General features: G+C 47.2%; 1 protein-coding gene across 1 annotated transcript; it reads right to left on the bottom strand.

Annotated features, from left to right (window-relative positions):
• Positions 1 to 7,787: 7,787 nt before the first annotated feature.
• Positions 7,788 to 27,354, bottom strand: LOC310856077 (uncharacterized protein; the record flags this gene model as incomplete). Its single annotated transcript, XM_083761294.1, has 2 exons — positions 7,788 to 14,236; positions 27,276 to 27,354. The coding sequence occupies 2 exons, from the start codon at positions 27,352 to 27,354 to the stop codon at positions 8,838 to 8,840; spliced, it is 5,478 nt and encodes a 1,825-aa protein (XP_083617420.1). The 3' UTR covers positions 7,788 to 8,837.
• Between the last annotated feature and the right edge of the window lie 327 nt (positions 27,355 to 27,681).

Raw genomic sequence — 27,681 nt, 5'->3', positions numbered from 1 at the left:
TTTTTCTTTTCTTTTTTTGAGCACATTGCCAAAAGGGCAGGGGGTTCTCTAGCACCCCCTAGTGTCTATCTGTGCACACCACTGAACGTGGCTGTGCTGGGAGGTCTGCAAAACAAAACTAAACTCAGGTGATTCATGAACAAGGATATAAAAGAAGAAAACAATACATGAGTCTGATCTGACGTGGTATGGAAAAAAAGAGCATATCAAATCTAAACTTTTATGTGTGCAATCATTGCCCCATATAGGCAGACTCCAGCAAAGGTGTCACAACGCATCACAGTGCACTGTGTTGTTAGCTTGTAGATCTATTATTTCTTACACCTATACATACACATTAGGCCACACGTATTTCATGTAATGCTAGACATATTTTGAGACTGTTTTCATGAACAAAATCAATAGCCAAAAAAACGGATTATAATCTAACATTTTCCAAAAACATTCAGTTAATTCCAAACCAATTTCCACGCCTGGAAATTGAATTTCAAAATATCTTCCAGGAATTCCATGACCAAATGGGAACCCCGTTAAATGAAGGGAAGGGAAAGCACGACCCAGCAACTCCCGTTTTAAAACACGGATCTCCAGACAGGAGGGTCATCCCCGATGATCACCTTCAGGAGTCGCAGAGTTCTAAATGATTTCCAAGTGATTTGACGCATTGTAAGCTTGTAGATCTAGTTATTTGCACAGAATGTCCGTTGCTTGTTTTTAACACATGCTTAACCATCATGACATGATTCAGAATAGGGACGCTAGGAGGATTCATGTGGTTAAGAAAGTGGTCTTAATTACTCCTAAAAAAGGAGGAATTAAATCCTATTTACAATTTAGGCATTTCTCTCTCCTCTCTGGTCTACATAACATGCTATTTAAATAACATGCTATTTAAATAACATTCTGACCGGGCACCCATTTTGGTGTCGGCATCATGTCATGCTTTAGCTATTTTTGAAAAATCGAAGAGCGACTGACATTTCTAGAATCTGATCTCAGGTCAGAATGGGTTAATCAGACCAGTGTGTGTCCATGTGGAAACCTCGTATGAATCTGATCTCAGGTCAGAATGGGTTAAATAACATTTTAGCCATTTCATGCAAGTCCTACGGGCTACGGTGGAGTGTTCATTTATGCGTTCGCAATGAACATGCAGAACTTGAGCTATATATAAAATAGTCGCTGTCAAAACATGTTAATACTAGCTATTAATAGCTATTATATTAAGTATTTCAATCAATCAATGAATCCACTTGCTGAGATGACAAAAACCAACCTGTAGGTGGCGACACCGCTCTGTCCATGCATGTCATTTAATTTCACTCACTTTCTTTTTCCCTTTAAAGGACCATTTCACAACTTTTCAACCTATCTTCATATAGTAGGTCCTCACTAATAATGATAAAATGGCACTATTTTTTTCTTCTCAGTCTGTGGCTGTGGGCAGTTCAGAAACCCGTCCACCAGTGACATCATCGTTAAGATCTTTTTTTTACAAAAATGTTTAGCAGGCCATTATTACCTTCATTTGCAGTTGTTACGTCCCCACCGAAGAGGTCCAGGTGTTATTTGTAGTTGTTACGTCCCCACCGAAGAGGTCCAGGTGTTATTTGTAGTTGTTACGTCCCCACCGAAGAGGTCCAGGTGTTATTTGTAGTTGTTACGTCCCCACCAAAGAGGTCCAGGTGTTATTTGTAGTCGTTACGTCCCCACCGAAGAGGTCCAGGTGTTATTTGTAGTTGTTACGTCCCCACCAAAGAGGTCCAGGTGTTATTTGTAGTTGTTACGTCCCCACCGAAGAGGTCCAGGTGTTATTTGTAGTCGTTACGTCCCCACCGAAGAGGTCCAGGTGTTATTTGTAGTTGTTACGTCCCCACCAAAGAGGTCCAGGTGTTATTTGTAGTTGTTACGTCCCCACCGAAGAGGTCCAGGTGTTATTTGTAGTTGTTACGTCCCCACCGAAGAGGTCCAGGTGTTATTTGTAGTTGTTACGTCCCCACCAAAGAGGTCCAGGTGTTATTTGTAGTTGTTACGTCCCCACCGAAGAGGTCCAGGTGTTATTTGTAGTTGTTACGTCCCCACCGAAGAGGTCCAGGTGTTATTTGTAGTTGTTGCGTCCCCACCAAAGAGGTCCAGGTGTTATTTGTAGTTGTTGCGTCCCCACCGAAGAGGTCCAGGTGTTATTTGTAGTTGTTACGTCCCCACCAAAGAGGTCCAGGTGTTATTTGTAGTTGTTGCGTCCCCACCAAAGAGGTCCAGGTGTTATTTGTAGTTGTTGCGTCCCCACCAAAGAGGTCCAGGTGTTATTTGTAGTTGTTACGTCCCCACCAAAGAGGTCCAGGTGTTATTCGCAGTATTGGCTATTTCCCCTAATATAAGCCCTCAATGAATTGAATTGAATTGCATTGAATTGAATTGGGCATCGGGGTGTTGTGCTAATTCGTTTATTTCCATCGCTCAAAAATCTATTTGTTTTATATACTGTAGCCTATATCCTCTCTTCATAATGTAAATAGTATCCCAAGTGGCACACTTTACTACTTATTTAGATGGAAATAAGCGAATTACCAATAATGCACGTTTGCACAAAATAACACCTGGACCCCTTTGGTGGGGACGTAACAACTACAAATAACACCTGGACCTCTTTGGTGGGGACGTAACAACTACAAATAACACCTGGACCTCTTTGGTGGGGACGTAACAACTACAAATAACACCTGGACCTCTTTGGTGGGGACGTAACAACTACAAATAACACCTGGACCTCTTTGGTAGGGACGTAACAACTACAAATAACACCTGGACCTCTTTGGTGGGGACGTAACAACTACAAATAACACCTGGACCTCTTTGGTAGGGACGTAACAACTACAAATAACACCTGGACCTCTTTGGTGGGGACGTAACAACTACAAATAACACCTGGACCTCTTTGGTGGGGACGTAACAACTACAAATAACACCTGGACCTCTTTGGTGGGGACGTAACAACTACAAATAACACCTGGACCTCTTCGGTGGGGACGTAACAACTACAAATAACACCTGGACCTCTTTGGTGGGGACGTAACAACTACAAATAACACCTGGACCTCTTTGGTGGGGACGTAACAACTACAAATAACACCTGGACCTCTTTGGTGGGGACGTAACAACTACAAATAAAGGTAAGAAAGCCTTCTAGCATGGAATTATTTTTTAAACGGCACAAGATACTACAAATAACCGGTGAATCCAATCACACATGCATCAAAACCAGGGGGGCAGTCAGCCAGATATTTAACCAGGGGGGCAGTCAGCCAGATATTTAACCAGGGGGGCAGTCAGCCAGATATTTAACCAGGGGGGCAGTCAGCCAGATATTTAACCAGGGGGGCAGTCAGCCAGATATTTAACCAGGGGGGCAGTCAGCCAGATATTTAACCAGGGGGGCAGTCAGCCAGATATTTAACCAGGGGGGCAGTCAGCCAGATATTTAACCAGGGGGGCAGTCAGCCAGATATTTAACCAGGGGGGCAGTCAGCCAGATATTTAACCAGGGGGGCAGTCAGCCAGATATTTAACCAGGGGGGCAGTCAGCCAGATATTTAACCAGGGGGGCAGTCAGCCAGATATTTAACCAGGGGGGCAGTCAGCCAGATATTTCGTGAAGCCTCATTTGAAATCGGTAGTTCATATAATGGCCTGTTGTGGCGCTGGACCGGACCCCAAAAAGCCCCATAGCTCCATAGAGGCCCATGTATTTTGGCCCAACTTCACCTAGACTGTATTACCTTAATAAACATGGTCATGAATACTTTCTTCTTCCAGTCACTAGTTTAAAGTCTCTTTTCTAATGTCATAATATTCTTTTTGGAAAATTATGGTCCCATTAATTAAAAAAATGACCATAAAGAAAAAAAAACATCGCGTATGTTCTGAGGGGCGTGGCTACCATTACAGTCTATGATCGGGATTCCCCTCCCACTCGAGTCAAAATAAAAACCAACGGAGAAGAAGGGGGGAAGTCCCGCCTCGTTGTCTGGGCAGCCAATGACCAGCTGGTATACAAAACGGAGCCAGCCAATGGCCAGCTGGTACCAAAGATGGCGACTTACATCAGGAATTAGCATATTATTACAGGCTTCATTTTACGTTCATGTTAGACCCGGGGAACGCTTTGTCCATATTTTTTACAGTCTATGATCAAAACGCATACTTGTAGGACGGAGACACACAACGCAGTACAATGTACACGTCAACTTCAATTTAATGTTCAAGCACTTTTATCCAATTGTTCCTTCATTGTGAAATCTACCACTTACATACAGTAATGCTTCAAGGTATTAGCTTGGAAACAACGATGTGCGTACATTTAAATAGTACTAAAACTGTCTTTAACCTAGTTAATGTTAGCTTTACTAAGCCAATACAACACCTAACAGTTAGCCCACGAGAACAGAACGTTCACATGTACTGAACTGCTGCAGTTAATGCTTTCCACAAAATGGGGGGAACTTAAGGGATATTTCACGTCCATGGTCGTTAACGTCAAACTCCCTTTTAAAGATGTATCTTAAAGGACCACTTCACCACTTTTCAACCTATCTTCATATAATAGGTCCTCACTAATAATCGTGATAAAATGGCACGATTTCTTTCTACTCGGTCTGTCTCTCATAGGAGGGCTTTGGGCAGTTTAGAAACCGTCCTCCAGTGACATCATTAGGCAGATTCTTTTTTTAAACAAGTTTCTTTTTACAAAAATGTTTAGATTTTCATTATCGTGAGAACGACGGCTTCCATTTTCACATTGGAACTTTTCAGGACTAGAAAGCCTGCAGTTTCTATTAGCTTGTATTCCCCATCGATGATGTCACTGGAGGACGGTTTCTGAACTGCCCACAGCCCTCCTATGAGACACAGACTGAGTAGAAAAAAGAATTGCGCCATCTTTTCATGATTATTAGTGAGGACCTATTATATGAAGATAGGTTGAAAAGTGGTGAAGTGGTCCTTTAAAACCCCCGTCCTTGGTTCTGCTGGGTTCTAATGTGCGAGGCGGGACGTGTTTTCAATGTTTATTTTTATTTGTGAAAGTGAAATATCCCTCAATAACATGTGGAAAAGCTAATTACATTACACAGATAAACGTCATGGTTTAGTGGTGAATCATTTCCCAATGGAAACCCATTGGGTTATAAAGAAACATTATGCAGATCTACATACTGTAACAGGCCAATATCGGTGCAGTTAATAATCTCACAAATAAATCAATCAGGTTCACGTTGATTAAATTGTACTAATTGATTCGTCCCCCCCCCCCCCTCCTGGTTTCTGTACAACAGAACATCGTTCAAGTAGCAGAAGAGGAATAATTAACCCATTCTGATGAACGGGCACCCATTTTGGTGTCAGCATCATGTCATGCTTTAGCTATTGAAAAATAGCAGATCTACAAGCTCATAGCGCGCCACCGAGTGGCGCGCTACGAGCTTGTAGGTCTGCTATTTTTTGAAAAATCGAAGAACGACTGACATTTTTTAGAATCTGATCTCGGGTCAGAATGGGTTAATCAGAACCAGTGTGTGACCAGTGGAAACCTCGTATGAATCTGATCTCAGGTCAGAATGGGTTAACTGGGTATGCAAGAGGCTTTTCAATTAGAACTGAGATGTTAAATATATGATGGGAATAGGATAGGGCTGAGCAATAGATGAATATTATAATAAACAGTGGTTCCCAAATAGATAGAAATGGCATTAAATTTGGGGGGGAGGGGGGGGGGGACTGTAGACTAATGCATGTCAAACTGGGGCTCATTTTTATACTTTTAAACATTTAGAAAATAGTCGATCTACAACAAACACATCACATCATGGTGCTGTGTGAGCTTTTGTGTGTGTGTGTGTGTGTGTGTGTGTGTGTGGGGGGGGGGTATCGTCACAAAATTTATATTGAGGTATTTGGCCAACAGTATGATTTTGTCCACATGGCCCAGCCCTAGCCTGGGCACCATTTCATTTCGGTATATGATCCGGGGCGGGAGCGGATGATATGGTTACGTCATGTTGTAGTCATTGTTTTGTAGTCATCAGGATGATATATGGTTACGTCATGTTGTAGTCATTGTTTTGTAGTCATCAGGATGATATATGGTTACGTCATGTTGTAGTATTGTTTTGTAGTCATCAGGATGATATATGGTTACGTCATGTTGTAGTATTGTTTTGTAGTCATCAGGATGATATATGGTTACGTCATGTTGTAGTATTGTTTTGTAGTCGACAGAAAGGAACAACAGGCTGGCGGCAACTTCCTTTTCCCTCTCAATAAAAGCTACAGGCTACGAGAGCTTTTATTGAGAGGGGAAAGGAAGTTGCCGCGCCGCCTGTTGTTCCTGTCTGTCTGTGGACTACAAAACAATGACTACAACATGACGTAACCATATCATCCTGATGACTACAAAACAATACTACAACATGACGTAACCACATCATCCGCTCCCGACAGGATCGTACGGACTTTTGAAACAGAGACCAGGCTTTCCTCTGAGGTGCTGGAAAGCCTGGTGAGGCGAGGTTAGCCCAGCCCTACACGTACATACATACATTATGTATGTTTGATATGGGGGGGGGATGGGGGTTTCAAATCAACACCATTGAGCAACTGAACATAGTTTGCAAACATACTCAAACCGGGACAAGTTTACCGTAATTAACTTGAGGGAACGATATAGTCCAGAACAGTGGTTCCCAAGGTGGCCCCCAGGGGGCCATTGAGGGAGTCCCAGGGGGTCCGTGGCTAAATGATAGTTTGGAACCAAATGGACCCTGTTGGGTCTGAAACTCGGGAGTGTACAAATGGAACCAAATGGACCCACTTGGTTCCATTAGTACACTCTCAAGAGTTAAATTAACATTGATTTTGCAATATAAACGGGGGTCTCAGAGATAGAAATGGCATTAAACGGGGGGTCCGTAGACTTGTAAACGCATGTCAAACTGGGGGTCCTTGAAATTAATCAATTTTGGGCAGGAACCCCTTTTGGTGTAAGCATTACGTTATGCTTTAGCTATTGAAAAATAGCAGATCTACAAGCTCATATCGCGCCACCGAGTGGCGCGATATGAGCTTGTAGGTCTGCTATTTTTTGAAAAACCGAAGAGCGACTGACATAGAAACATAGCTTTTTCAGAAAACCGTCAGGATGTAGAAGAACATTTATAGAATCGTTCCCAGGTCAAAATGCGTTGAACAGCTGCTATAGAGCCGTAATAATATTCTCTTATGGGGGGTCCCTGGCATGTCTTTTCAAATGGGGGGTCCATCCACGGGCTAATAAATGTCAACGCGGGGGTCCTTGAAACGAAAAAAGGGTTTGGGAACCACTGGTCCAGAGAATAGCGTATAGTCTGGCGTAGCGAGACGAGCAGAGATATTAAAGGCAACGAATAACGCCAGGGCTCCACTGGGCGCGTCGCGTCTCCGTCGCGTCCTGCTTGTGTCATGACAACGTCAACGTCACGCTAGAGGTGCTCCACCGTGGGCCTTTGAAAACTGCGCGTCAGCAACATTCTTTTATGTTGCTGTCAACGCGTGCGTGCGTCAAAAAACGAACCGGGGCAATTTTTGAGTCACCGAACGCAGCACAACGCAACGCAACGCGGGCAGTGGAGCCACCCTCCATTGATTAAAAGGGAACATTCCCGACGCTGACGGAGACGCGACGCAGACGTGCCCAGTGGAGCCCTGGCGTAAGACTAAAACTGTGCAGAACAAAAATAAGGAAATAATGTGGGGAAAACAACAGCAATGCAGAACCAATGAAAAGGTAAAAAAACAACAACAAAACACATGGTGACGGGATCAGGACTGTGGGTTTAGGTTCGTCAGTGATTTGCCGTAATAGAGCCTTTCAATAATATAGATTTCCTCCGACGTATCAGTAGTCGCAGAGCTCTTATCGTCCTTATCGCAGAGCTCTTATCGCAGTCCTTATCGCAGAGCTCTTATCGTAGAGCTCGTATCGCCCGGCTACGCCAGACCTCAGTCTGTGCAGAAAAAGGCAACTTGTATTTTTTTCTCTCTCCCCAGTAGATTGTTACGACGGACATTCATTCTCATAAAACGATACACTCTCGAGTTTATACACATTATTCTAGCAATGAAGTCCAGTGTGAAGAACAACCTGAGAATAAGAACACTAGATTTTTTTTCTTCTTTTTTTTTTTACAGCATTTCTGTTAAGAGAATAACAGAGCAAAATGGTTCCATCAGTCTCAAGTCCATCTGCATTTTCTTCTTCTGAGGTAGAAAGACTACCGCGTAACCTCCACAATCTACTGCAGTCGTGTTCAGTCAGTCCTAGGCTATGACTCGCATGATCCGCGAGCATGTTTCACGTAGCGCTAGCATGTTCCATCCATGTAGTGTTAGCATGATCCGCGAGCATGTTCCATGTAGTGCTAGCATGATCCGCGAGCATGTTCCACGTAGCGCTAGCATGATCCGCGAGCATGTTAAACGTAGTGCTAGCATGATACGCGAGCATGTTCCATGTAGTGCTAGCATGATCCGCGAGCATGTTCCATGTAGCGCTAGCATGATCCGCGAGCATGTTCCATGTAGCGCTAGCATGACCCGCGAGCATGTTCCATGTAGCGCTAGCATGACCCGCGAGCATGTTCCACGTAGTGCTAGCATGTACCATCCATGTAGTGTTAGCATGATCCGCGAGCATGTTCCATGTAGTGCTAGCATGATCCGCGAGCATGTTCCACGTAGCGCTAGCATGATCCGCGAGCATGTTCCATGTAGTGCTAGCATGACCCGCGAGCATGTTCCACGTAGCGCTAGCATGACCCGCGAGCATGTTCCATGTAGTGCTGGTGCAACTCGGCCTCCAGACTGAAAGACACTCCACATTCCAGACAGCTGAGGTCTCCGCCGGCGTGCTCGGTGGTGGCCGGCGGCGGGGTGGCGGGGGGCTGCCGCCCCGTGAACTCGCCCATGCATTTCTGGTGGTGGTCGATGAGGGCCTGGACGTCGCTGAAGGCCCTCGGGCAGTACGGGCACGTGTACGTGTCCGCGTCCAGGTCGCCCGGGGGGCCGTGCTGAGCCTCGTGTTTCGCCAGCGCGGTCGGCGACAGGAAAGACTTCCCGCAGTGCTGGCACTTGTGGCTGGCGTTGGCGGCGGCGCCGGTGGTGGTGGTCTGCGGGTCGGGCTCGGGGGAGTTGTCCTTCGGGTCCGGACCGGACTTGGGAGGCCTGGAGGAGGGGGCGACGACGGCGGCGGCGCTGAGCCGGTAGCGGAGCTCGATGGGCAGCCGGCGACGCACCTCGTCGTGCCACGCCAGGTGCTGCTGCAGCTGCGTCTCCGTCCAGTAGCCGCCGCAGCACAGGGCGCAGCAGTACGGCCGGCTGCGCCCCGCCGTCCGGTGCGCTCCCAGCTGCTCCTCCGTCTGGAAGGCTTTGCCGCACTTGCTGCACTTGAAGAGGTATTTGACCGCGTGGTGCTCGGACACGCGGCCGCCGGGCGACGCGCGCCGCGCCACCTCGGCCGCCGCTTCGGGGAGCCGAGTCTCTCGCGGCGGCGGCGGCTCCTGCTTTACCGCCAGCGGCTCCTGCTTCACGGCCGGGGGCTCCTGCTGGCGGCGCTTTGGACTCGGCCCCTGCTTGTTGTGAAGAGACCCCCGCTTCGGAGTCACCGCCCGGTGTGGGACGGGCTCCTGGTGCGGCGTGGGCTCTTGCTTAACCTCGAGGCATGTCTTTCTGTGGTTGTGGAGGGCCCCGGGCGAGCTGTACTTCTTCCCGCAGCGCGGGCAGGGGAATGCCCCGCGGGTGTTCGACTTGCTCCCGATCCTCTTCCTCCTCCTTTTGCGTTTGACCACCGCGGTGACGCCGTCGTTTGCGACGGTAAGGCTTTGGGTGGGTTTGGCTTCATGGCCACTCGTGGCCAAGTTGTCTGCGGCAGCAACGGGAGATTTGGAATTGTCCTTTGCGTGCGTGGCATGAGCCTGCCAATGGTGGGCACGCAGGCCTCTGACCTTCGCAAACGTCATGCGACAAAGAGGACACTGAACCCTGCCTCTTACGATCAACGGGGCGGGTTCAGGGTCACTGGGGGTGGCGTCGGTGGCACCGGGCTGCTCCGGGGCCTGGTCAGCCGAGGTGAGCGGCGAGGGTCCTCCGGGAGGATCTGCAGATTTCAAAGTGGCGCAGTGCTCGCTCTCGTAGTGAACGGCTAGCAACGAATCGAGCACAAAGGTTTTGTCGCATTCCGGACATGGCAGTTCTGCACCCGCCGCACTCTCGCCTGGCGCGGGCCGCGTCTCGCCAGCTTCGGCCTGACCCGGCGGCGGCGGGGCGCAGAAGATCTGGTGACGGCGGAAAACGCACAGGTAGAAAAAGCCCTTGCCACAGTTCTGACACCGGTACGGCACGTCGCTCGCCGCCGTCGGGTTCGTGTCGCATTTCCAGTCGCCTCCTTTTACCAGGGAAATGGCGAATTTCTTGTCTGCGTGCCAACGCTTATGCGTTCCGAGGGCCGAGTTGGTGGTGAATCGTCGGCCGCACTCTGAGCACAGGAACGACCCCACGGTGTCGTCTCCGTGCGTCGTCGACTTCTTGTTGAACAACACCGCGGACAGGGCCAGTTTCGCTTTGACCTTGGAGCTGTGACCTTGCCGATGGATTCTCTTGTGGAAGTTCAGCGCTCCGGCCACCGGGAAGCTCTTCGGACACTCTTTGCACTTGTACTGTAACCTCGTCGCGCCGCCGCTGGCGTTCTCCGAGGCGCCCGACGACGACGATGTCGTCTGCGGTTCCGTCTTGATTTCGGCCGCGAGCGCGCTTTCAGCGGGCGTCGCCGCGCCTCCGCCGCCATCGGCCGGAGGAGCGTCCTTTTCTCGCTTGACGCACAGTTTCCGGTGGGCCCGCAAGGAGGACTTCCTGTCGAAGTGGGCGAGGCACGTGGGACACTGCAGCGCCTCCAGGGCGGCGACAGAGGAGGGCCGGGCGGGCGAGGACGGGGAGTAGCCGCTCTCGTAGCCGTGGCTCCTCATGTGGAACTGCAGGGCCTTGGCCCGCGAGAACAGCTTGCCGCAGTCGGGGCAGCCGTACGTGTTCTTCTGCACCTGCTCCACCTGATGCTGGAAGGACTTGCTGGGGGGCGGCAGCGCCACCTGGTGGGCCCGGTGCACCACGCCGTGCCGCAGCAGGCTGGAGAGGAGGCGGAAGGCGCGGCCGCACAGCTCGCACGTGTGGTTCCCGTCCTCGTGCTTGCGCATGTGCGACTTCATGATGCCCTGGTGCCGGAACTTCCTGCCGCACACGGGACACGCCACCTTGCGGCCGCCGTGGGAGGAGCGCGAGTGTCCGTTGACGACGGGGTTGGGGCCGTTCCTTTGCCTCAGGTCGGCGCACTGGTTCGGACTCTGCTTGTGGTGCGAGTACGCTCCCAGGGACCAGAAGCCCTTCCTGCACTGTTCGCAGTGATAAATCTTTGGACCGAGGAGAGTCTTCGTCGGATTGAACGCTTTCTTAGTCGCCGGACCGTCCTCGTCGGCAGGGTTTTGAGCGGGGCAGCGTTTCTTGTGGTCAAACAAGCCGCTCGCGCTAGAGTAAGAGGTCATGCAGTCCGGGCACGAGTACGGCTTCCTTTTAGCATGCTGCATCTGGTGAGAGATCAGCGCGGACACGCGCGAGAACTCTTTCCCGCATTCGTCGCACCTCAGGTCGTTCGGCCGAAGCCCGGCGGCTTGTTTGAGGTACTTGTGCTTCAGAATGTGATTGCAGTGCGTGACGCGGTTGAAGGTCTCGTGGCCGCACGTGTCGCACGCGTAGACCTTCTTGGGTTTCCCCGGGTCGCGTCGAGACAGCTTGTTCTTGAGGACACCGTGCCAGAGCCTGTGGACGCGCAGCGACGACGGGCTGCAGAACCAGCGGGGACACTCTGGACAGTGGAACCGGTCCTGCTGGTGAGTGGACCCGTCCTGCTGATGAGTGGACGCGTCCTGCTGATGAGTGGACCCGTCCTGCTGATGAGTGGACCGGTCCTGCTGATGCTGAGACGCTTTACGCTCAACCTTTGTCATTTCTGATTCCGGCCTCGCCGCCCGGTCATCACTGGCCGCCTCAAAGTCTATCTGCACAATGTTCAGATCCACTCGTCCCGGCTTGGCGACCAACGTGCTCACAGAGACCGCGTTGTTCTCCTGGTCGGACTCGCACAGCAGCTCCAGATCAGGGTTCAGGTCTTGCACCTCGTTCTCCTCTTCGGATTCGCTCGCGCTGATCACCTCCACGTGAAAATCCGCCGTTTCGTAACCCTCCTCGGAGTCGTCTTCCTCCCCCTCGTCTCCTTCGACATTGACAAAGACGCCGGAGTCTTCCTCGGTTGTGGCGGGGTGCAAGGCGGCCTGCGTGACCGTGTGCAAGGTGGCCTGCGTGTCGTCTACGAGCGCCAACACGCGCTGCGCCGCCTCCTCCTTGCCGTGCTGCGAGGGCTTCTCCGGGACTACAGGACGTGCCGGAAGAGGAGGCGGCTCCTTCTCGTCGCCCCTGAACACGTCGGTGTGATGGAGCCGGTGGGACTGAAGCGCCGACGCCCTGGAGAACCTCAGCCCACAGTCGGGACACTCGAAGGCCTTCTTCTGCAGCTGGCACACCTGGTTGAGGAAGGACTTGGCCGCCGTGTCCTCGCTGTGGGCCAAGCGCTGGTGCTTGTAGTAGAAGGTCAGCGTCATGAAGACCTTTCCGCACTCCTCGCACGGGAACCTCTTGTCCACGTTGGCCGAGCGCTTGGCGTGCCAGCGCTGGTGGTTGACGAGGGCGATGTGGCCGCCGAAGGTCTTGCTGCACTCGGTGCACTGGAAGGCCTTCTTGGGCGTGGCTTTGGGCTGCTCCGGGCTGCACCGCACGTTGCGGCTGAAGCGCTGGTGCGTCTTCAGGCGGGACAGGGCGGGAAACGATTTGCCACAGGTGCACTCGAAAGAGTCGTCGCTGGGCGCGGCGGCGGCGGCGGCCGTCCGATTTGGACCGTTCTCGGTGTGAAGCGCACCGTCCCCCGCGGCGCCCTTGTCCCCCGCGGCAGGAACAGTCTCTGCTGCACTCTCGGGCCTTTTGGGGCCCTCGGTGTGGGCGGTGTCCCCTGCACTCTGGGCCACTACAGGCCGTCCAGAGAGGATATTGTCTCCTGCCGGCGCCCCTACAGTGAGGACATTGTCCCCTGCACCCATGTCCTCTACACGCCCCTCAGTGAGATCAGCGTGTCCTGCACCCTCGTCCCCTTCGGCGTCTCCGACATCGTCTCCGACTGCAGACCCCTCGGTGTGGGCGGCGGCGGCGGCGGCGTCTCGCGCTCGCTTGCCGTCGTTGCGCGAGCGGCTCAGTTTCCCCTTGATCAGCTTCCCCTCGTGACAGCGGCGGTGGGCGTCCAGCGCGGAGGCCCGCGAGTAGCTCCGTCCGCACGTCTCGCAGCGGAACGACTTCTTCTTCAGCTGCTCCAGCTCCAGGTCCAGAGACTTGGAGGCCTGCCGGTGGACCCGCTGGTGGTTCAGCAGGTAGCCCAGCTGGCCGTACGTTTTCCCGCAGTCTGGACACTCGTAGGTGCATTTGGTCGTCTTCCTGCCGGCCGGCGCGCTCAGGTCGCCCGATTCGGGACCGCGGATCTCTGGAAAAGGTGAACTGTCCGGCTGGGGGTCTTGGTTGTGTGGTTGGGGGTCTTGGTTGTGTGGTTGGGGGTCTTGGTTGTGTGTTTGGGGGTCTTGGTTGTGTGGTTGGGGGTCTTGGCTGTGTGGTTGGGGGTCTTGGTTGTGTGGTTGGGGGTCTTGGTTGTGTGGTTGGGGGTCTTGGCTGTGTGGTTGGGGGTCTTGGCTGTGTGGTTGGGGGTCTTGGTTGTGTGGTTGGGGGTCTTGGTTGTGTGGTTGGGGGTCTTGGCTGTGTCGTTGGTGGTCTTGGTTGTGTGGTTGGTGGTCTTGGCTGTGTGGTTGGGGGTCTTGGCTGTGTGGTTGGGGGTCTTGGTTGTGTGGTTGGGGGTCTTGGTTGTGTGGTTGGGGGTCTTGGCTGTGTGGTTGGTGGTCTTGGTTGTGTGGTTGGGGGTCTTGGCTGTGTGGTTGGGGGTCTCCTGTGGAGTGGTCTTCTTGGGTGGGCTGAGGGCGATTCTCAACGTAGGCCGACTCGTCGCTGGAAGCGTCTCCGCCATCCTGGGAGAGGACAGGCCCCTCCCCTGAAGAGAGGACAGGCCCCTCCCCTAAAAGAAATAGAGAGAACACAAATTAACACCCTGAGCGTCAAGGGCGGAGTTCTCCGTTCAATCAATTAGTAACGCCCAGAGCCCAGAGAAAACACTCTTCACCAAGAAGTGACATAGACTTCATGTTCATGTTGTTTTTGTGTACTATGTTCTTCTTATAGCATGTTATGTAGACAGCACTGTAATTGTATTGTATGTAGTCATAGCACGCCATAGTACACATATATAGCATAGTAGTAAAGATGTATAGTTTATATGTATAGTGTATGTATAGTTTCACTATATAAATATTCCACTGTTACTTTCTTAGCTTACGCATGTTTCATGATAAATGCTTTTTATGTGATGTATTCCCATGCTTTGTTCTTGCTTAAATGTAAGTCGCTCTGGATTAAGAGCGTCTGCTAAATGCCTAAATTGTAAAATTGTAAATTGTTTGTATGTCTTGTATTTTTTTTTTTATGGAAAAAACCCAATAAAACATTATATATTAAAAATGAAAATAAAATACTTCATGTTCATCACGGCCAAATGAGCTAGTTTACTTCAGTCTTTAATAATTAATGTCTTCCAAAGTCTGAAGATCAGTGTGTGGTTTAAAGGATAGTCACTACCACTACATAAATTATAAACTATTTCCTTTTTTCTGCTAAATGTGATGTTTCTATGTACATCATTTCAAAGCTGTTTTTCTTAGCCATGTTTTGCCTAGCATTGTAGAGTTAAGCTAAAAACTAGATAAAATTTGCATTTGCCGTATGGGCCAATCTGGGAATCAAACAATTCAACGATTTATACATTGATAACGTTTTGGCTCGTTCCAAGAGCTTTCAAATGTGTTCGATCTCCCCAGACAAAAATGATTTCGCCACCTACAAATCCGTAGTTTTGTGCGTAACAGGTTTCCCCAATTCACTGACAAACCCGAAAAAGCCCCATAGATAACTTTCTGGTTCAAGCACCATGTCATGTTATGTTATGTTGAAGAAAAACCCCCCAAAAAAAAGAAAAAAAAAATAGATAAATTTGTTACTACCGAAACAGTCACTACCGAAACAAGTGACAAAATGGATGTTTATGCTTTTTAATGTACTTAATTCTAGTAGTTTAGTAGTAGCTTGAGCAAATGTAAAGCATCTTATGAGTTAATATTTAGCAAAATAGTTAAGTGGTCACTACCGAAAACCTTGGTTGTTTTGGCTAAAACAAAGATAGTGAGTTATCAACCAATATCATGATTGGTTAGGTGTATGTGTAATGTCAACTACAAATAATGCTGAAATCAATATACCGGTAATCAACTTTATACATTTTACAAAGAATATTGGGTTTAGATTTTGATTACTCTCAATAATTCAACATAAAGAAATGTGTTAACATATCAATTTAAATGTATTTAATTGTGGCACCACCTACATATATTTTAAAAAATGGTCTGTACAGGGGAATTTAGAAAAGAAAAAAGTATCTTTATTCGAAGGTAAAAGTCTAATTTGATATTCCAATAAATTATTAAAATACAATATGGTAATTGAGTGTGCCTTTACTAAATGTGTCCCTTGGAACTGCTGCAACATGAATATGGTAAAGGATTTTCCAAAATAGCATACAAATTTCACACAATTTCCAACTTTGAACCAATTGGGTAGATTGGCCCATAGGCTATAGGTTGTGTACAGGTTAGAAAAGAATCCCCTGGCTTTCCTGCCGTCTCTCTGTCACTTTGTAAACAAACCACTGTGCATGAGACGGACGAATAGGACCCATAGCCTGGAGGGATGCGACGCTCTGATTGGTTTCCGAAACGTCAGAGCCAGTGTTTCAAGCCTAAACTTCAAAATAAAATGCCCACCATTTCCGTTTCACTACACCGTTAAGGCTAGACTGGCATTATAGTCATCGAAGTGGACTAGTGAGAGATGAGATTATCTCTCCTTCATTGTGGGACTGCAGAACTCTGGAGATGTCAACAAACACAACAAATACAATGTGAATTGTGAATGTTAACTCAGTCAGTTTTTTAGTTTGTACCTGTAAGGAGTAAGGGCCGATTCATACTCCTATTTTAGAGCCGAATAAAAGTCGGTTCGGCGCTGTAGAGCCTACAATGTGACGTCATTTGCCTCTGTAGAGCCTACAATGTGACGTAATTTGCCTCTGTAGAGCCTACAAATGTGACGTAATTTGGCTCTGTAGAGCCTACAATGTGACGTCATTTGGCTCTGTAGAGCCTACAATGTGACGTCATTTGCCTCTGTAGAGCCTACAATGTGACGTCATTTGGCTCTGTAGAGCCTACAATGTGACGTCATTTGCCTCTGTAGAGCCTACAATGTGACGTAATTTGGCTCTGTAGAGCCTACAATGTGACGTCATTTGCCTCTGTAGAGCCTACAATGTGACGTCATTTGGCTCTGTAGAGCCTACAATATGACGTCATTTGCCTCTGTAGAGACTACAATGTGACGTCATTTGCCTCTGTACAGCCTACAATGTGACGTCATTTGCCTCTGTAGAGCCTACAAATGTGACGTAATTTGGCTCTGTAGAGCCTACAATGTGACGTCATTTGGCTCTGTAGAGCCTACAATGTGACGTCATTTGCCTCTGTAGAGCCTACAATGTGACGTCATTTGCCTCTGTAGAGCCTACAATGTGACGTAATTTGGCTCTGTAGAGCCTACAATGTGACGTCATTTGCCTCTGTAGAGCCTACAAATGTGACGTAATTTGGCTCTGTAGAGCCTACAATGTGACGTCATTTGCCTCTGTAGAGACTACAATGTGACGTCATTTGGCTCTGTAGAGCCTACAATGTGACGTCATTTGCCTCTGTAGAGCCTACAAATGTGACGTAATTTGGCTCTGTAGAACCTACAATGTGACGTCATTTGCCTCTGTAGAGCCTACAAATGTGACGTCATTTGGCTCTGTAGAGCCTACAATGTGACGTCATTTGGCTCTGTAGAGCCTAAAATGTGACGTCATTTGGCTCTGTAGAGCCTACAATGTGACGTCATTTGGCTCTGTAGAGCCTACAATGTGACGTCATTTGGCTCTGTAGAGCCTACAATGTGACGTCATTTGGCTCTGTAGAGCCTACAATGTGACGTCATTTGGCTCTGTAGAGCCTACAATGTGACGTCATTTGGCTCTGTAGAGCCTACAATGTGACGTCATTTGATTTCTGACGAGCCGAAATCATTTCGGCACTACAGCGCCGAGAAACAGTGGTAAAATAAGAGTATGAATCGGCCCTAAGTGTGTTATCTCTCTGCTGTGCACAGGCGAACCAAACATGTTTTAAAAATAGCAGTTGATCAATCTCTGCTGTGAAAATAGCCACTCTACAAAGATCACACAACACATCGAATGTTTTGCTAAATGTTTCACAGAATGTTGTTGGTCCATTATGACGAGCCCAGAACAAACACCCCAGCCAGGGTTGATGTGGTTGAGCAGGTCAGGCCAGGATGATGATGATGATGATGATGATGAGACAATACATACAACCACCAAAGAAGTGCTTTACTGCTTACTGACTGTCAATGACTGTTCATTTAGGAAGATGGTCCATCCCGATTGGAGCCACTAAAAGCGACATGGTAACAAATCCTACAAAATAATGTTCTCCTAAGTAGGCACCGCCTTCAAACGGCAAATCTCGTGAACGTGGAATTCCCGGGAATCTTAAAGGCAATTGTCAACAGAGCACCGAAGTCTGACGTCAATATCGGTAGAGGGCGCAATTCCACAGGTTCATGTACTTTTTATTTGCATTATAATCCCCATAGGGGGATTTTAGATCGCCTCATAACTCATATAAGTGTTAGTGAAAAATAAACATGTCATCCCGGCCGTTTCACTCATATGGATATGAAGAATCAACTGACTGAGAGAAAACGCTAATGTTACTGCTGCTGAATTAGTTAGATTTTCACTAGAAGCAGACTGTATCATATATGAGTGACTGACTGTTGCAAACGATACAGAGACACCTCCCTGACAATAACGGCGAGACAGCTTGTTTATTTTTGGACCACAACGCTTATAGTAGACGATATTAACATCACCCCATGTTATTCTCCATAGAGAAATTACTTCCATGAACCAGGGGAATCGAAGGGATGAGCGAGTTACGTCAGGACTTTAGAACCAGGGGAATCGAAGGGATGAGCGAGTTACGTCAGGACTTTAGAACCAGGGGAATGGAAGGGATGAGCGAGTTACGTCAGGACTTTAGAACCAGGGGAAACGAAGGGATGAGCGAGTTACGTCAGGACTTCGGTGCTCTATCTATAGGCTCTGGGGGGATATTAGACATTTGAGGCCATCAGGCCGAGGCTGTGAGGCACTCTGCTATACAAACATCCTATGGTTACTGGTGCTAGATCCCGCAAGTGTGTGTTGTTGCTGGGACAGAGAAAGGATGAGAGATTTCCGTTTTCAAAGCAAAAACTGTGGCGGAATAATTCCTCGTGATGTCTGGTAAATGGTAAATGGTGCATTTATATAGCGCATTTATCCAAGGCGCTTTACATAGATTGGGTGAATGCACATTGACCCATTCACACACATTCATACACCGATTGCGGACGGAAGCCATGCAAGGTATACCAACCAGCACATCGGGAGCAATTTGGGGTTCAGCGTCTTTGCCCAAGGACACTTCGACATGTAGACAGGAGGAGGAGGAGCCGGGATTCGAACCGCCGACCCACGGATCATTGGACGACCTGCTCTACCTCCTGAGCCACAGTCTGTGTTATTGCGTTAGCCTTTGGCCTCATATCTGACCTCGTGAATGTTAGAGAGACCAGTTATCATGACATGGCGGTCATGGTGAGAACACAGTTTGGGGCAAGGTGTGTTTCTCTGTTTTCAACTAGCCTGTGTTCCCACTTCCCCTCCCTGTTTTCACCAGAACATTACTTTATTACAGACCTGTGTATAACTGGTACTTATTACATTTATATCTCAGAAATAAAAACCACAACCGTGTGAACTTAACCCATTCTGGGTGGGAAACCCTTTTGGTGTTATCATTATGTTAGGCTTTAGCTATTGAAAAATAGCAGACCTAGAAGCTTGTAGCGCGCCACCGAGTGGCACAGAGGCGCGCTACAAGCTTCTAGGTCTGCTATTTTTGAAAATTTGAAGAACCACTGACATAGAAACATAGCTTTTTCAGAAAACTGTCAGGATGTAGAAGACATTTTTAGAATCTGATCTCAGGTCAGAATGGGTTTGACCTGAACTGAGCGGTGCAAGCTGCTCAGAAACACCACTGGCCACTGGCTGGCTGCAGTTATATAGTGCTCAGTGTGAATGGACCTTTTAGGCTGCTCAACAGCGCCACTTTAGGTCACCCAGTGGTATTGTAGCTGCCCGTACCCCAAACAGACAGACATACATGCATACAGACGTAGAGTAAACGCACATTGGAGTGGATAGGCACTGCTCATAAATTAAATAAAAAGGATATTGTGTGCACTTCGGAGTGTACTTTTGAGGGTCTTGGTAAAATACTTTTAAGACATTTTAAGCCCATACATCCACACAGAAAAGTCCTATCTGATTGACAGCCCCATACATCCACACAGAAAAGTCCTATCTGATTGACAGCCCCATACATCCACACATTAAAGTCCTATCTGATTGACAGCCCCATACATCCACACATTAAAGTCCTATCTGATTGACAGCCCCATACATCCACACAGTAAAGTCCTATCTGATTGACAGCCCCATACATCCACACAGAAAAGTCCTATCTGATTGACAGCCCCATACATCCACACAGAAAGGTCCTATCTGATTGACAGCCCCATACATCCACACAGAAAAGTCCTATCTGATTGACAGCCCCATACATCCACACAGAAAAGTCCTATCTGTTTGACAGCCCCATACATCCACACAGTAAAGTCCTATCTGATTGACAGCCCCATACATCCACACAGTAAAGTCCTATCTGATTGACAGCCCCATACATCCACACATTAAAGTCCTATCTGATTGACAGCCCCATACATCCACACAGTAAAGTCCTATCTGATTGACAGCCCCATACATCCACACAGAAAAGTCCTATCTGATTGACAGCCCCATACATCCACACAGAAAGGTCCTATCTGATTGACAGCCCCATACATCCACACAGAAAAGTCCTATCTGATTGACAGCCCCATACATCCACACAGAAAAGTCCTATCTGATTGACAGCCCCATACATCCACACAGTAAAGTCCTATCTGATTGACAGCCCCATACATCCACACAGTAAAGTCCTATCTGATTGACAGCCCCATACATCCACACAGAAAAGTCCTATCTGATTGACAGCCCCATACATCCACACAGTAAAGTCCTATCTGATTGACAGCCCCATACATCCACACAGAAAAGTCCTATCTGATTGACAGCCCCATACATCCACACAGAAAAGTCCTATCTGATTGACAGCCCCATACATCCACACAGAGAAGTCCTATCTGATTGACAGCCCCATACATCCACACAGAAAAGTCCTATCTGATTGACAGCCCCATACATCCACACAGAAAAGTCCTATCTGATTGACAGCCCCATACATCCACACAGAGAAGTCCTATCTGATTGACAGCCCCATACATCCACACAGAAAAGTCCTATCTGATAGAAAGCCCCATACATCCACACAGTAAAGTCCTATCTGATTGACAGCCCCATACATCCACACAGAAAAGTCCTATCTGATTGACAGCCCCATACATCCACACAGAAAAGTCCTATCTGATTGACAGCCCCATACATCCACACAGAAAAGTCCTATCTGATTGACAGCCCCATACATCCACACAGAAAAGTCCTATCTGATTGACAGCCCCATACATCCACACAGTAAAGTCCTATCTGATTGACAGCCCCATACATCCACACATAAAAGTCCTATCTGATTGACAGCCCCATACATCCACACAGTAAAGTCCTATCTGATTGACAGCCCCATACATCCACACAGTAAAGTCCTATCTGATTGACAGCCCCATACATCCACACAGAAAAGTCCTATCTGATTGACAGCCCCATACATCCACACAGAAAAGTCCTATCTGATTGACAGCCCCATACATCCACACAGAAAAGTCCTATCTGATTGACAGCCCATACATCCACACAGTAAAGTCCTATCTGATTGACAGCCCCATACATCCACACAGAAAGGTCCTATCTGATTGACAGCCCCATACATCCACACAGAAAAGTCCTATCTGATTGACAGCCCCATACATCCACACAGAAAAGTCCTATCTGATTGACAGCCCCATACATCCACACAGAAAAGTCCTATCTGATTGACAGCCCCATACATCCACACAGAAAAGTCCTATCTGATTGACAGCCCCATACATCCACACAGAAAAGTCCTATCTGATTGACAGCCCCATACATCCACACAGAAAAGTCCTATCTGATTGACAGCCCCATACATCCACACAGTAAAGTCCTATCTGATTGACAGCCCCATACATCCACACAGTAAAGTCCTATCTGATTGACAGCCCCATACATCCACACAGAAAAGTCCTATCTGATTGACAGCCCCATACATCCACACAGTAAAGTCCTATCTGATTGACAGCCCCATACATCCACACAGAAAAGTCCTATCTGATTGACAGCCCCATACATCCACACAGAAAAGTCCTATCTGATTGACAGCCCCATACATCCACACAGAAAAGTCCTATCTGATTGACAGCCCATACATCCACACAGTAAAGTCCTATCTGATTGACAGCCCATACATCCACACAGAAAAGTCCTATCTGATTGACAGCCCCATACATCCACACAGTAAAGTCCTATCTGATTGACAGCCCCATACATCCACACAGAAAGGTCCTATCTGATTGACAGCCACATACATCCACACAGAAAAGTCCTATCTGATTGACAGCCCCATACATCCACACAGAAAGGTCCTATCTGATTGACAGCCCCATACATCCACACAGAAAAGTCCTATCTGATTGACAGCCCCATACATCCACACAGAAAAGTCCTATCTGTTTGACAGCCCCATACATCCACACAGTAAAGTCCTATCTGATTGACAGCCCCATACATCCACACAGTAAAGTCCTATCTGATTGACAGCCCCATACATCCACACAGTAAAGTCCTATCTGATTGACAGCCCCATACATCCACACAGTAAAGTCCTATCTGATTGACAGCCCCATACATCCACACAGTAAAGTCCTATCTGATTGACAGCCCCATACATCCACACAGTAAAGTCCTATCTGATTGACAGCCCCATACATCCACACAGAAAAGTCCTATCTGATTGACAGCCCCATACATCCACACAGAAAAGTCCTATCTGATTGACAGCCCCATACATCCACACAGAAAAGTCCTATCTGATTGACAGCCCCATACATCCACACAGAAAAGTCCTATCTGATTGACAGCCCCATACATCCACACAGAAAAGTCCTATCTGATTGACAGCCCCATACATCCACACAGAAAAGTCCTATCTGATTGACAGCCCCATACATCCACACAGTAAAGTCCTATCTGATTGACAGCCCCATACATCCACACATAAAAGTCCTATCTGATTGACAGCCCCATACATCCACACAGTAAAGTCCTATCTGATTGACAGCCCCATACATCCACACAGTAAAGTCCTATCTGATTGACAGCCCCATACATCCACACAGAAAAGTCCTATCTGATTGACAGCCCCATACATCCACACATAAAAGTCCTATCTGATTGACAGCCCCATACATCCACACAGTAAAGTCCTATCTGATTGACAGCCCCATACATCCACACAGAAAAGTCCTATCTGATTGACAGCCCCATACATCCACACAGAAAAGTCCTATCTGATTGACAGCCCCATACATCCACACAGAGAAGTCCTATCTGATTGACAGCCCCATACATCCACACAGAAAAGTCCTATCTGATTGACAGCCCCATACATCCACACAGTAAAGTCCTATCTGATTGACAGCCCCATACATCCACACAGTAAAGTCCTATCTGATTGACAGCCCCATACATCCACACAGAAAAGTCCTATCTGATTGACAGCCCCATACATCCACACATAAAAGTCCTATCTGATTGACAGCCCCATACATCCACACAGTAAAGTCCTATCTGATTGACAGCCCCATACATCCACACAGAAAAGTCCTATCTGATTGACAGCCCCATACATCCACACAGAAAAGTCCTATCTGATTGACAGCCCCATACATCCACACAGAGAAGTCCTATCTGATTGACAGCCCCATACATCCACACAGAAAAGTCCTATCTGATTGACAGCCCCATACATCCACACAGAAAAGTCCTATCTGATTGACAGCCCCATACATCCACACAGAGAAGTCCTATCTGATTGACAGCCCCATACATCCACACAGTAAAGTCCTATCTGATTGACAGCCCCATACATCCACACAGTAAAGTCCTATCTGATTGACAGCCCCATACATCCACACAGAAAAGTCCTATCTGATTGACAGCCCCATACATCCACACAGAAAAGTCCTATCTGATTGACAGCCCCATACATCCACACATAAAAGTCCTATCTGATTGACAGCCCCATACATCCACACAGAGAAAAGTCCTATCTGATTGACAGCCCCATACATCCACACAGTAAAGTCCTATCTGATTGACAGCCCCATACATCCACACAGAAAAGTCCTATCTGATTGACAGCCCCATACATCCACACAGAAAAGTCCTATCTGATTGACAGCCCCATACATCCACACAGAGAAGTCCTATCTGATTGACAGCCCCATACATCCACACAGAAAAGTCCTATCTGATTGACAGCCCCATACATCCACACAGAAAAGTCCTATCTGATTGACAGCCCCATACATCCACACAGAAAAGTCCTATCTGATTGACAGCCCCATACATCCACACAGAAAAGTCCTATCTGATTGACAGCCCCATACATCCACACAGAAAAGTCCTATCTGATTGACAGCCCCATACATCCACACAGTAAAGTCCTATCTGATTGACAGCCCCATACATCCACACATAAAAGTCCTATCTGATTGACAGCCCCATACATCCACACAGTAAAGTCCTATCTGATTGACAGCCCCATACATCCACACAGTAAAGTCCTATCTGATTGACAGCCCCATACATCCACACAGTAAAGTCCTATCTGATTGACAGCCCCATACATCCACACAGAAAAGTCCTTATCTGATTGACAGCCCCATACATCCACACAGAAAGGTCCTATCTGATTGACAGCCCCATACATCCACACAGAAAGGTCCTATCTGATTGACAGCCCCATACATCCACACAGTAAAGTCCTATCTGATTGACAGCCCCATACATCCACACAGAAAGGTCCTATCTGATTGACAGCCCCATACATACTAGGTGTCAGTACACATCTATGTAAATGGATCTTTAACTTTCTATGTAACAGGAAACAGGTGGTCAAAATAGGTGATCTCGTCTCGCTGTCGAGGCTCCTAAACACAGGGGTGCGTCCTTTCTCCACTTCTCTACTCATTATACACAAGTAAGACGCGCAAACGCGGGAAGCGAACGCAGCTCGTGTGTGTGTGTGTGTGTGTGTGTGTGTGTGTGCGCTACAGCTGCGCCCTGTGTGTGTGTGTGTGTGTGTGTGCTACAGCTGCGCCCTCTGGTGGCGGGCGGGTGGTGTAACAGCGGGACAAACACACAGACACACACACAGACACACAGACACACACACACACAGACATTCAGCCCTTGCTGTCATAGTAAGTGGCTCACTGCGTTCGCAACTAATTTCTGTCAATCTCACTTTAGTACAGTTATGATGTATAAGTTTGCTGATGACACATCTTTAGTAGGTCTTATTACCAACGAGGTTGAAACCGACTACCGCAGAGCAGTAGAGGAGCTGGTGAGATGGTGTGAGAGTTACAACTTGATTCTAAACATCTCTAAAACCAAAGACATGTTCATAGATTTTAGGAAAAATAAATCGAGTCCCCCCCCCCCCCCCCCCTCTTCATCAATGGGGAAGAGGTAGAAAGAGTTTCCTCCTTCCGGTTCCTAGGGACCACCATCCATGAATCCTTATCATGGGATCTTAACACCAGTCTCATAATAAACAAATCACACCAGCGTCTCTATTTCCTGCGGCAGCTTAAGAAGTTCAAAGTCAGCCAAGCAGCCATGACTCACTTCTATCCACACTTTTCCTGGGCTGTGTGTGCTCTACTTCCTGTCGATTCGATCCAATGAAATCCAATGAAACTGGTCAGATGACCAATGATATCCAATGAAATCGACAGGAAGTGGAGCACACACAGCCCAGGAAAAGTGTGGATAGGGCCACTATTGAATGTGTTCTCACCTTCTCCATGCTGGTCTGGTTTGGTCACACAACCTCTCAAGACAAATTAAAGCTTGAAAGAGTAATACGTCACGCATCAAAAAACATAGGATGCAGCCTCCCTACACTTTCCTCACTCTATTCCACCAGAATAATTAGGAAGGCAAATAAAATAATTGCAGACAACTCCCATCCTGCACATCACCTCTTTAATCTCCTCCCATCAGGCAGGAGATATAGAAGTATCCAGAGCTCAACATGTCGCTTCAGGGATAGCACTTACCCCGTAGCCATTAGACATCTGAACTCATAGTATATACATATAGCACTTTAAAGAAACTGAATGTAATTTCCTATGCTGCTGGTTTTTGTTTTGTATTGTACTGTCCTTCTTGTTTGTGTATCTATGGTTGTCTGTATATGTTGAGTATGAACCAAGACAAATTCCTATCAACTTGTTGACATGGCAAATAAATTATTGAATTGAATTGAATACATCCAAACAGAAAAGTCCTATCTGGTTGACAGCCCCATGTAGTTCTGCCATTTTTGAAAGTCTGTCCCATTTCAGATTGGGGGGTCTGTATTTTGTAGTAATTGGGTATATAAAATAATTGGGTACAACAATAAAAAGTAAATAAAATACACACATCAACAACAAGAAAGAAGCACTTTGCAAGAAAATATGGACATACCAAATCAATCATTCAAGATTGGAGTGATTGATGGGATTAATTCGACTGGAAAGCCCCCTCTTACAATTGATACGATGTTTTGTTTTCTCGTTTTGTTTTGTTGTTTTTGTTCTTTTGTTGTCTTGTTCCTGTTAACTGTATTGTCCTGTCTGTCTTTGTTTTTGTTTTATGTTATGTTGTTTGTTTTTGTTTTGTTTTCTTGTTTGTTTTTTCCCCTTCTGTTTGTTTTGTTGTATTATTTTACCTATGAAAGCCATTTATCTGTTAGAAGGGTAGACACTATAAGCTTAGGCTTCAGCCTACACCTTTTTGGTCAATGTTTCTTTTGCAAATAATGTGCATACTGTGAAATAAAAAATTCAATCAATCAATCACTAGACATGATTGGAAGAAAAGACAAGACCTGCCAAATCAGCCTCATCCATCCATCCATGCATGGATGCAATTTATAATTGCGCATCCCCAATTAACATTTCTGCTAATTGGATTTTCGCTCAAAAGTTTAAGAAAGTATAGTTCCAAAACAACATAAATCTAGATTATGAGTTTTAAATTGTAATATGTATTAAAGTGGGTGGATGAGTAGGATATATATTTTTTTAATCTTTTATCCGCAGTACCAAATACCAATAGTTCTAAAGCCCTGGTATCCATTCCACTCCTAACCGGTGACATCCGGTCTAGACCCCCGCCTACTGCTAAACCGTATCCGGTCAGTTCAAGACGCACACACCACAGGAACCATTTCCGTATCCGCTGAAAGCTCCTACCATTGACCGGATATGCAAAGTGGGAAGAAGCTAAGTGAACCTAAACACAGAAGGAAGCAGTCTACTCTGAGCACATTGCTGCTTTTATTTATAAATACAAAACCAATGCGTGTGGTTTGATGGCACACTGTTATCAATTCAACGTCTGCTTCTCATCAAAAGTCCCATGCATACATACGCACCGTCAACGGGGTTATTTTCGTCTCCTTCTTCGTCTTCCCCCACCATGTTAACGACCACCACGGGGTGGAATTCGTCCATCGCGTGGCTCTGACTGACTGGCGTTATACTTTGACATGAAAGTAAAAAAAAACAGCACGTTACCTAAATGCTGCTACATTTACTCTAAATGTAACGTTACTTTGTCTATTTCGCCTATGATAACAGGGATAAATGTTGACTGTATTTTGGTCTACTACAGTCAGGGCGTCATTATTAACAGATAAAAAAATAGACCCTGTACTGTTGTTATCTTCTCCACATAAACAACAACGTTGTTTGGCTAATAAGAAAAGCTAAACACTGCTAGCATGCTCACTCACACACATACATCAGTGTTGCCAGGTTTTGGAAGGGAAACAAGCAACC

Source organism: Protomyctophum parallelum (assembly GCF_964188405.1).
Source record: "Protomyctophum parallelum genome assembly, chromosome: 3".
NCBI classification, from domain to species: Eukaryota; Metazoa; Chordata; class Actinopteri; order Myctophiformes; family Myctophidae; genus Protomyctophum; species Protomyctophum parallelum.
The sequence above is the reverse complement of the archived record's forward strand: the minus strand, read 5'-3'. Positions and strand labels throughout refer to the sequence as shown.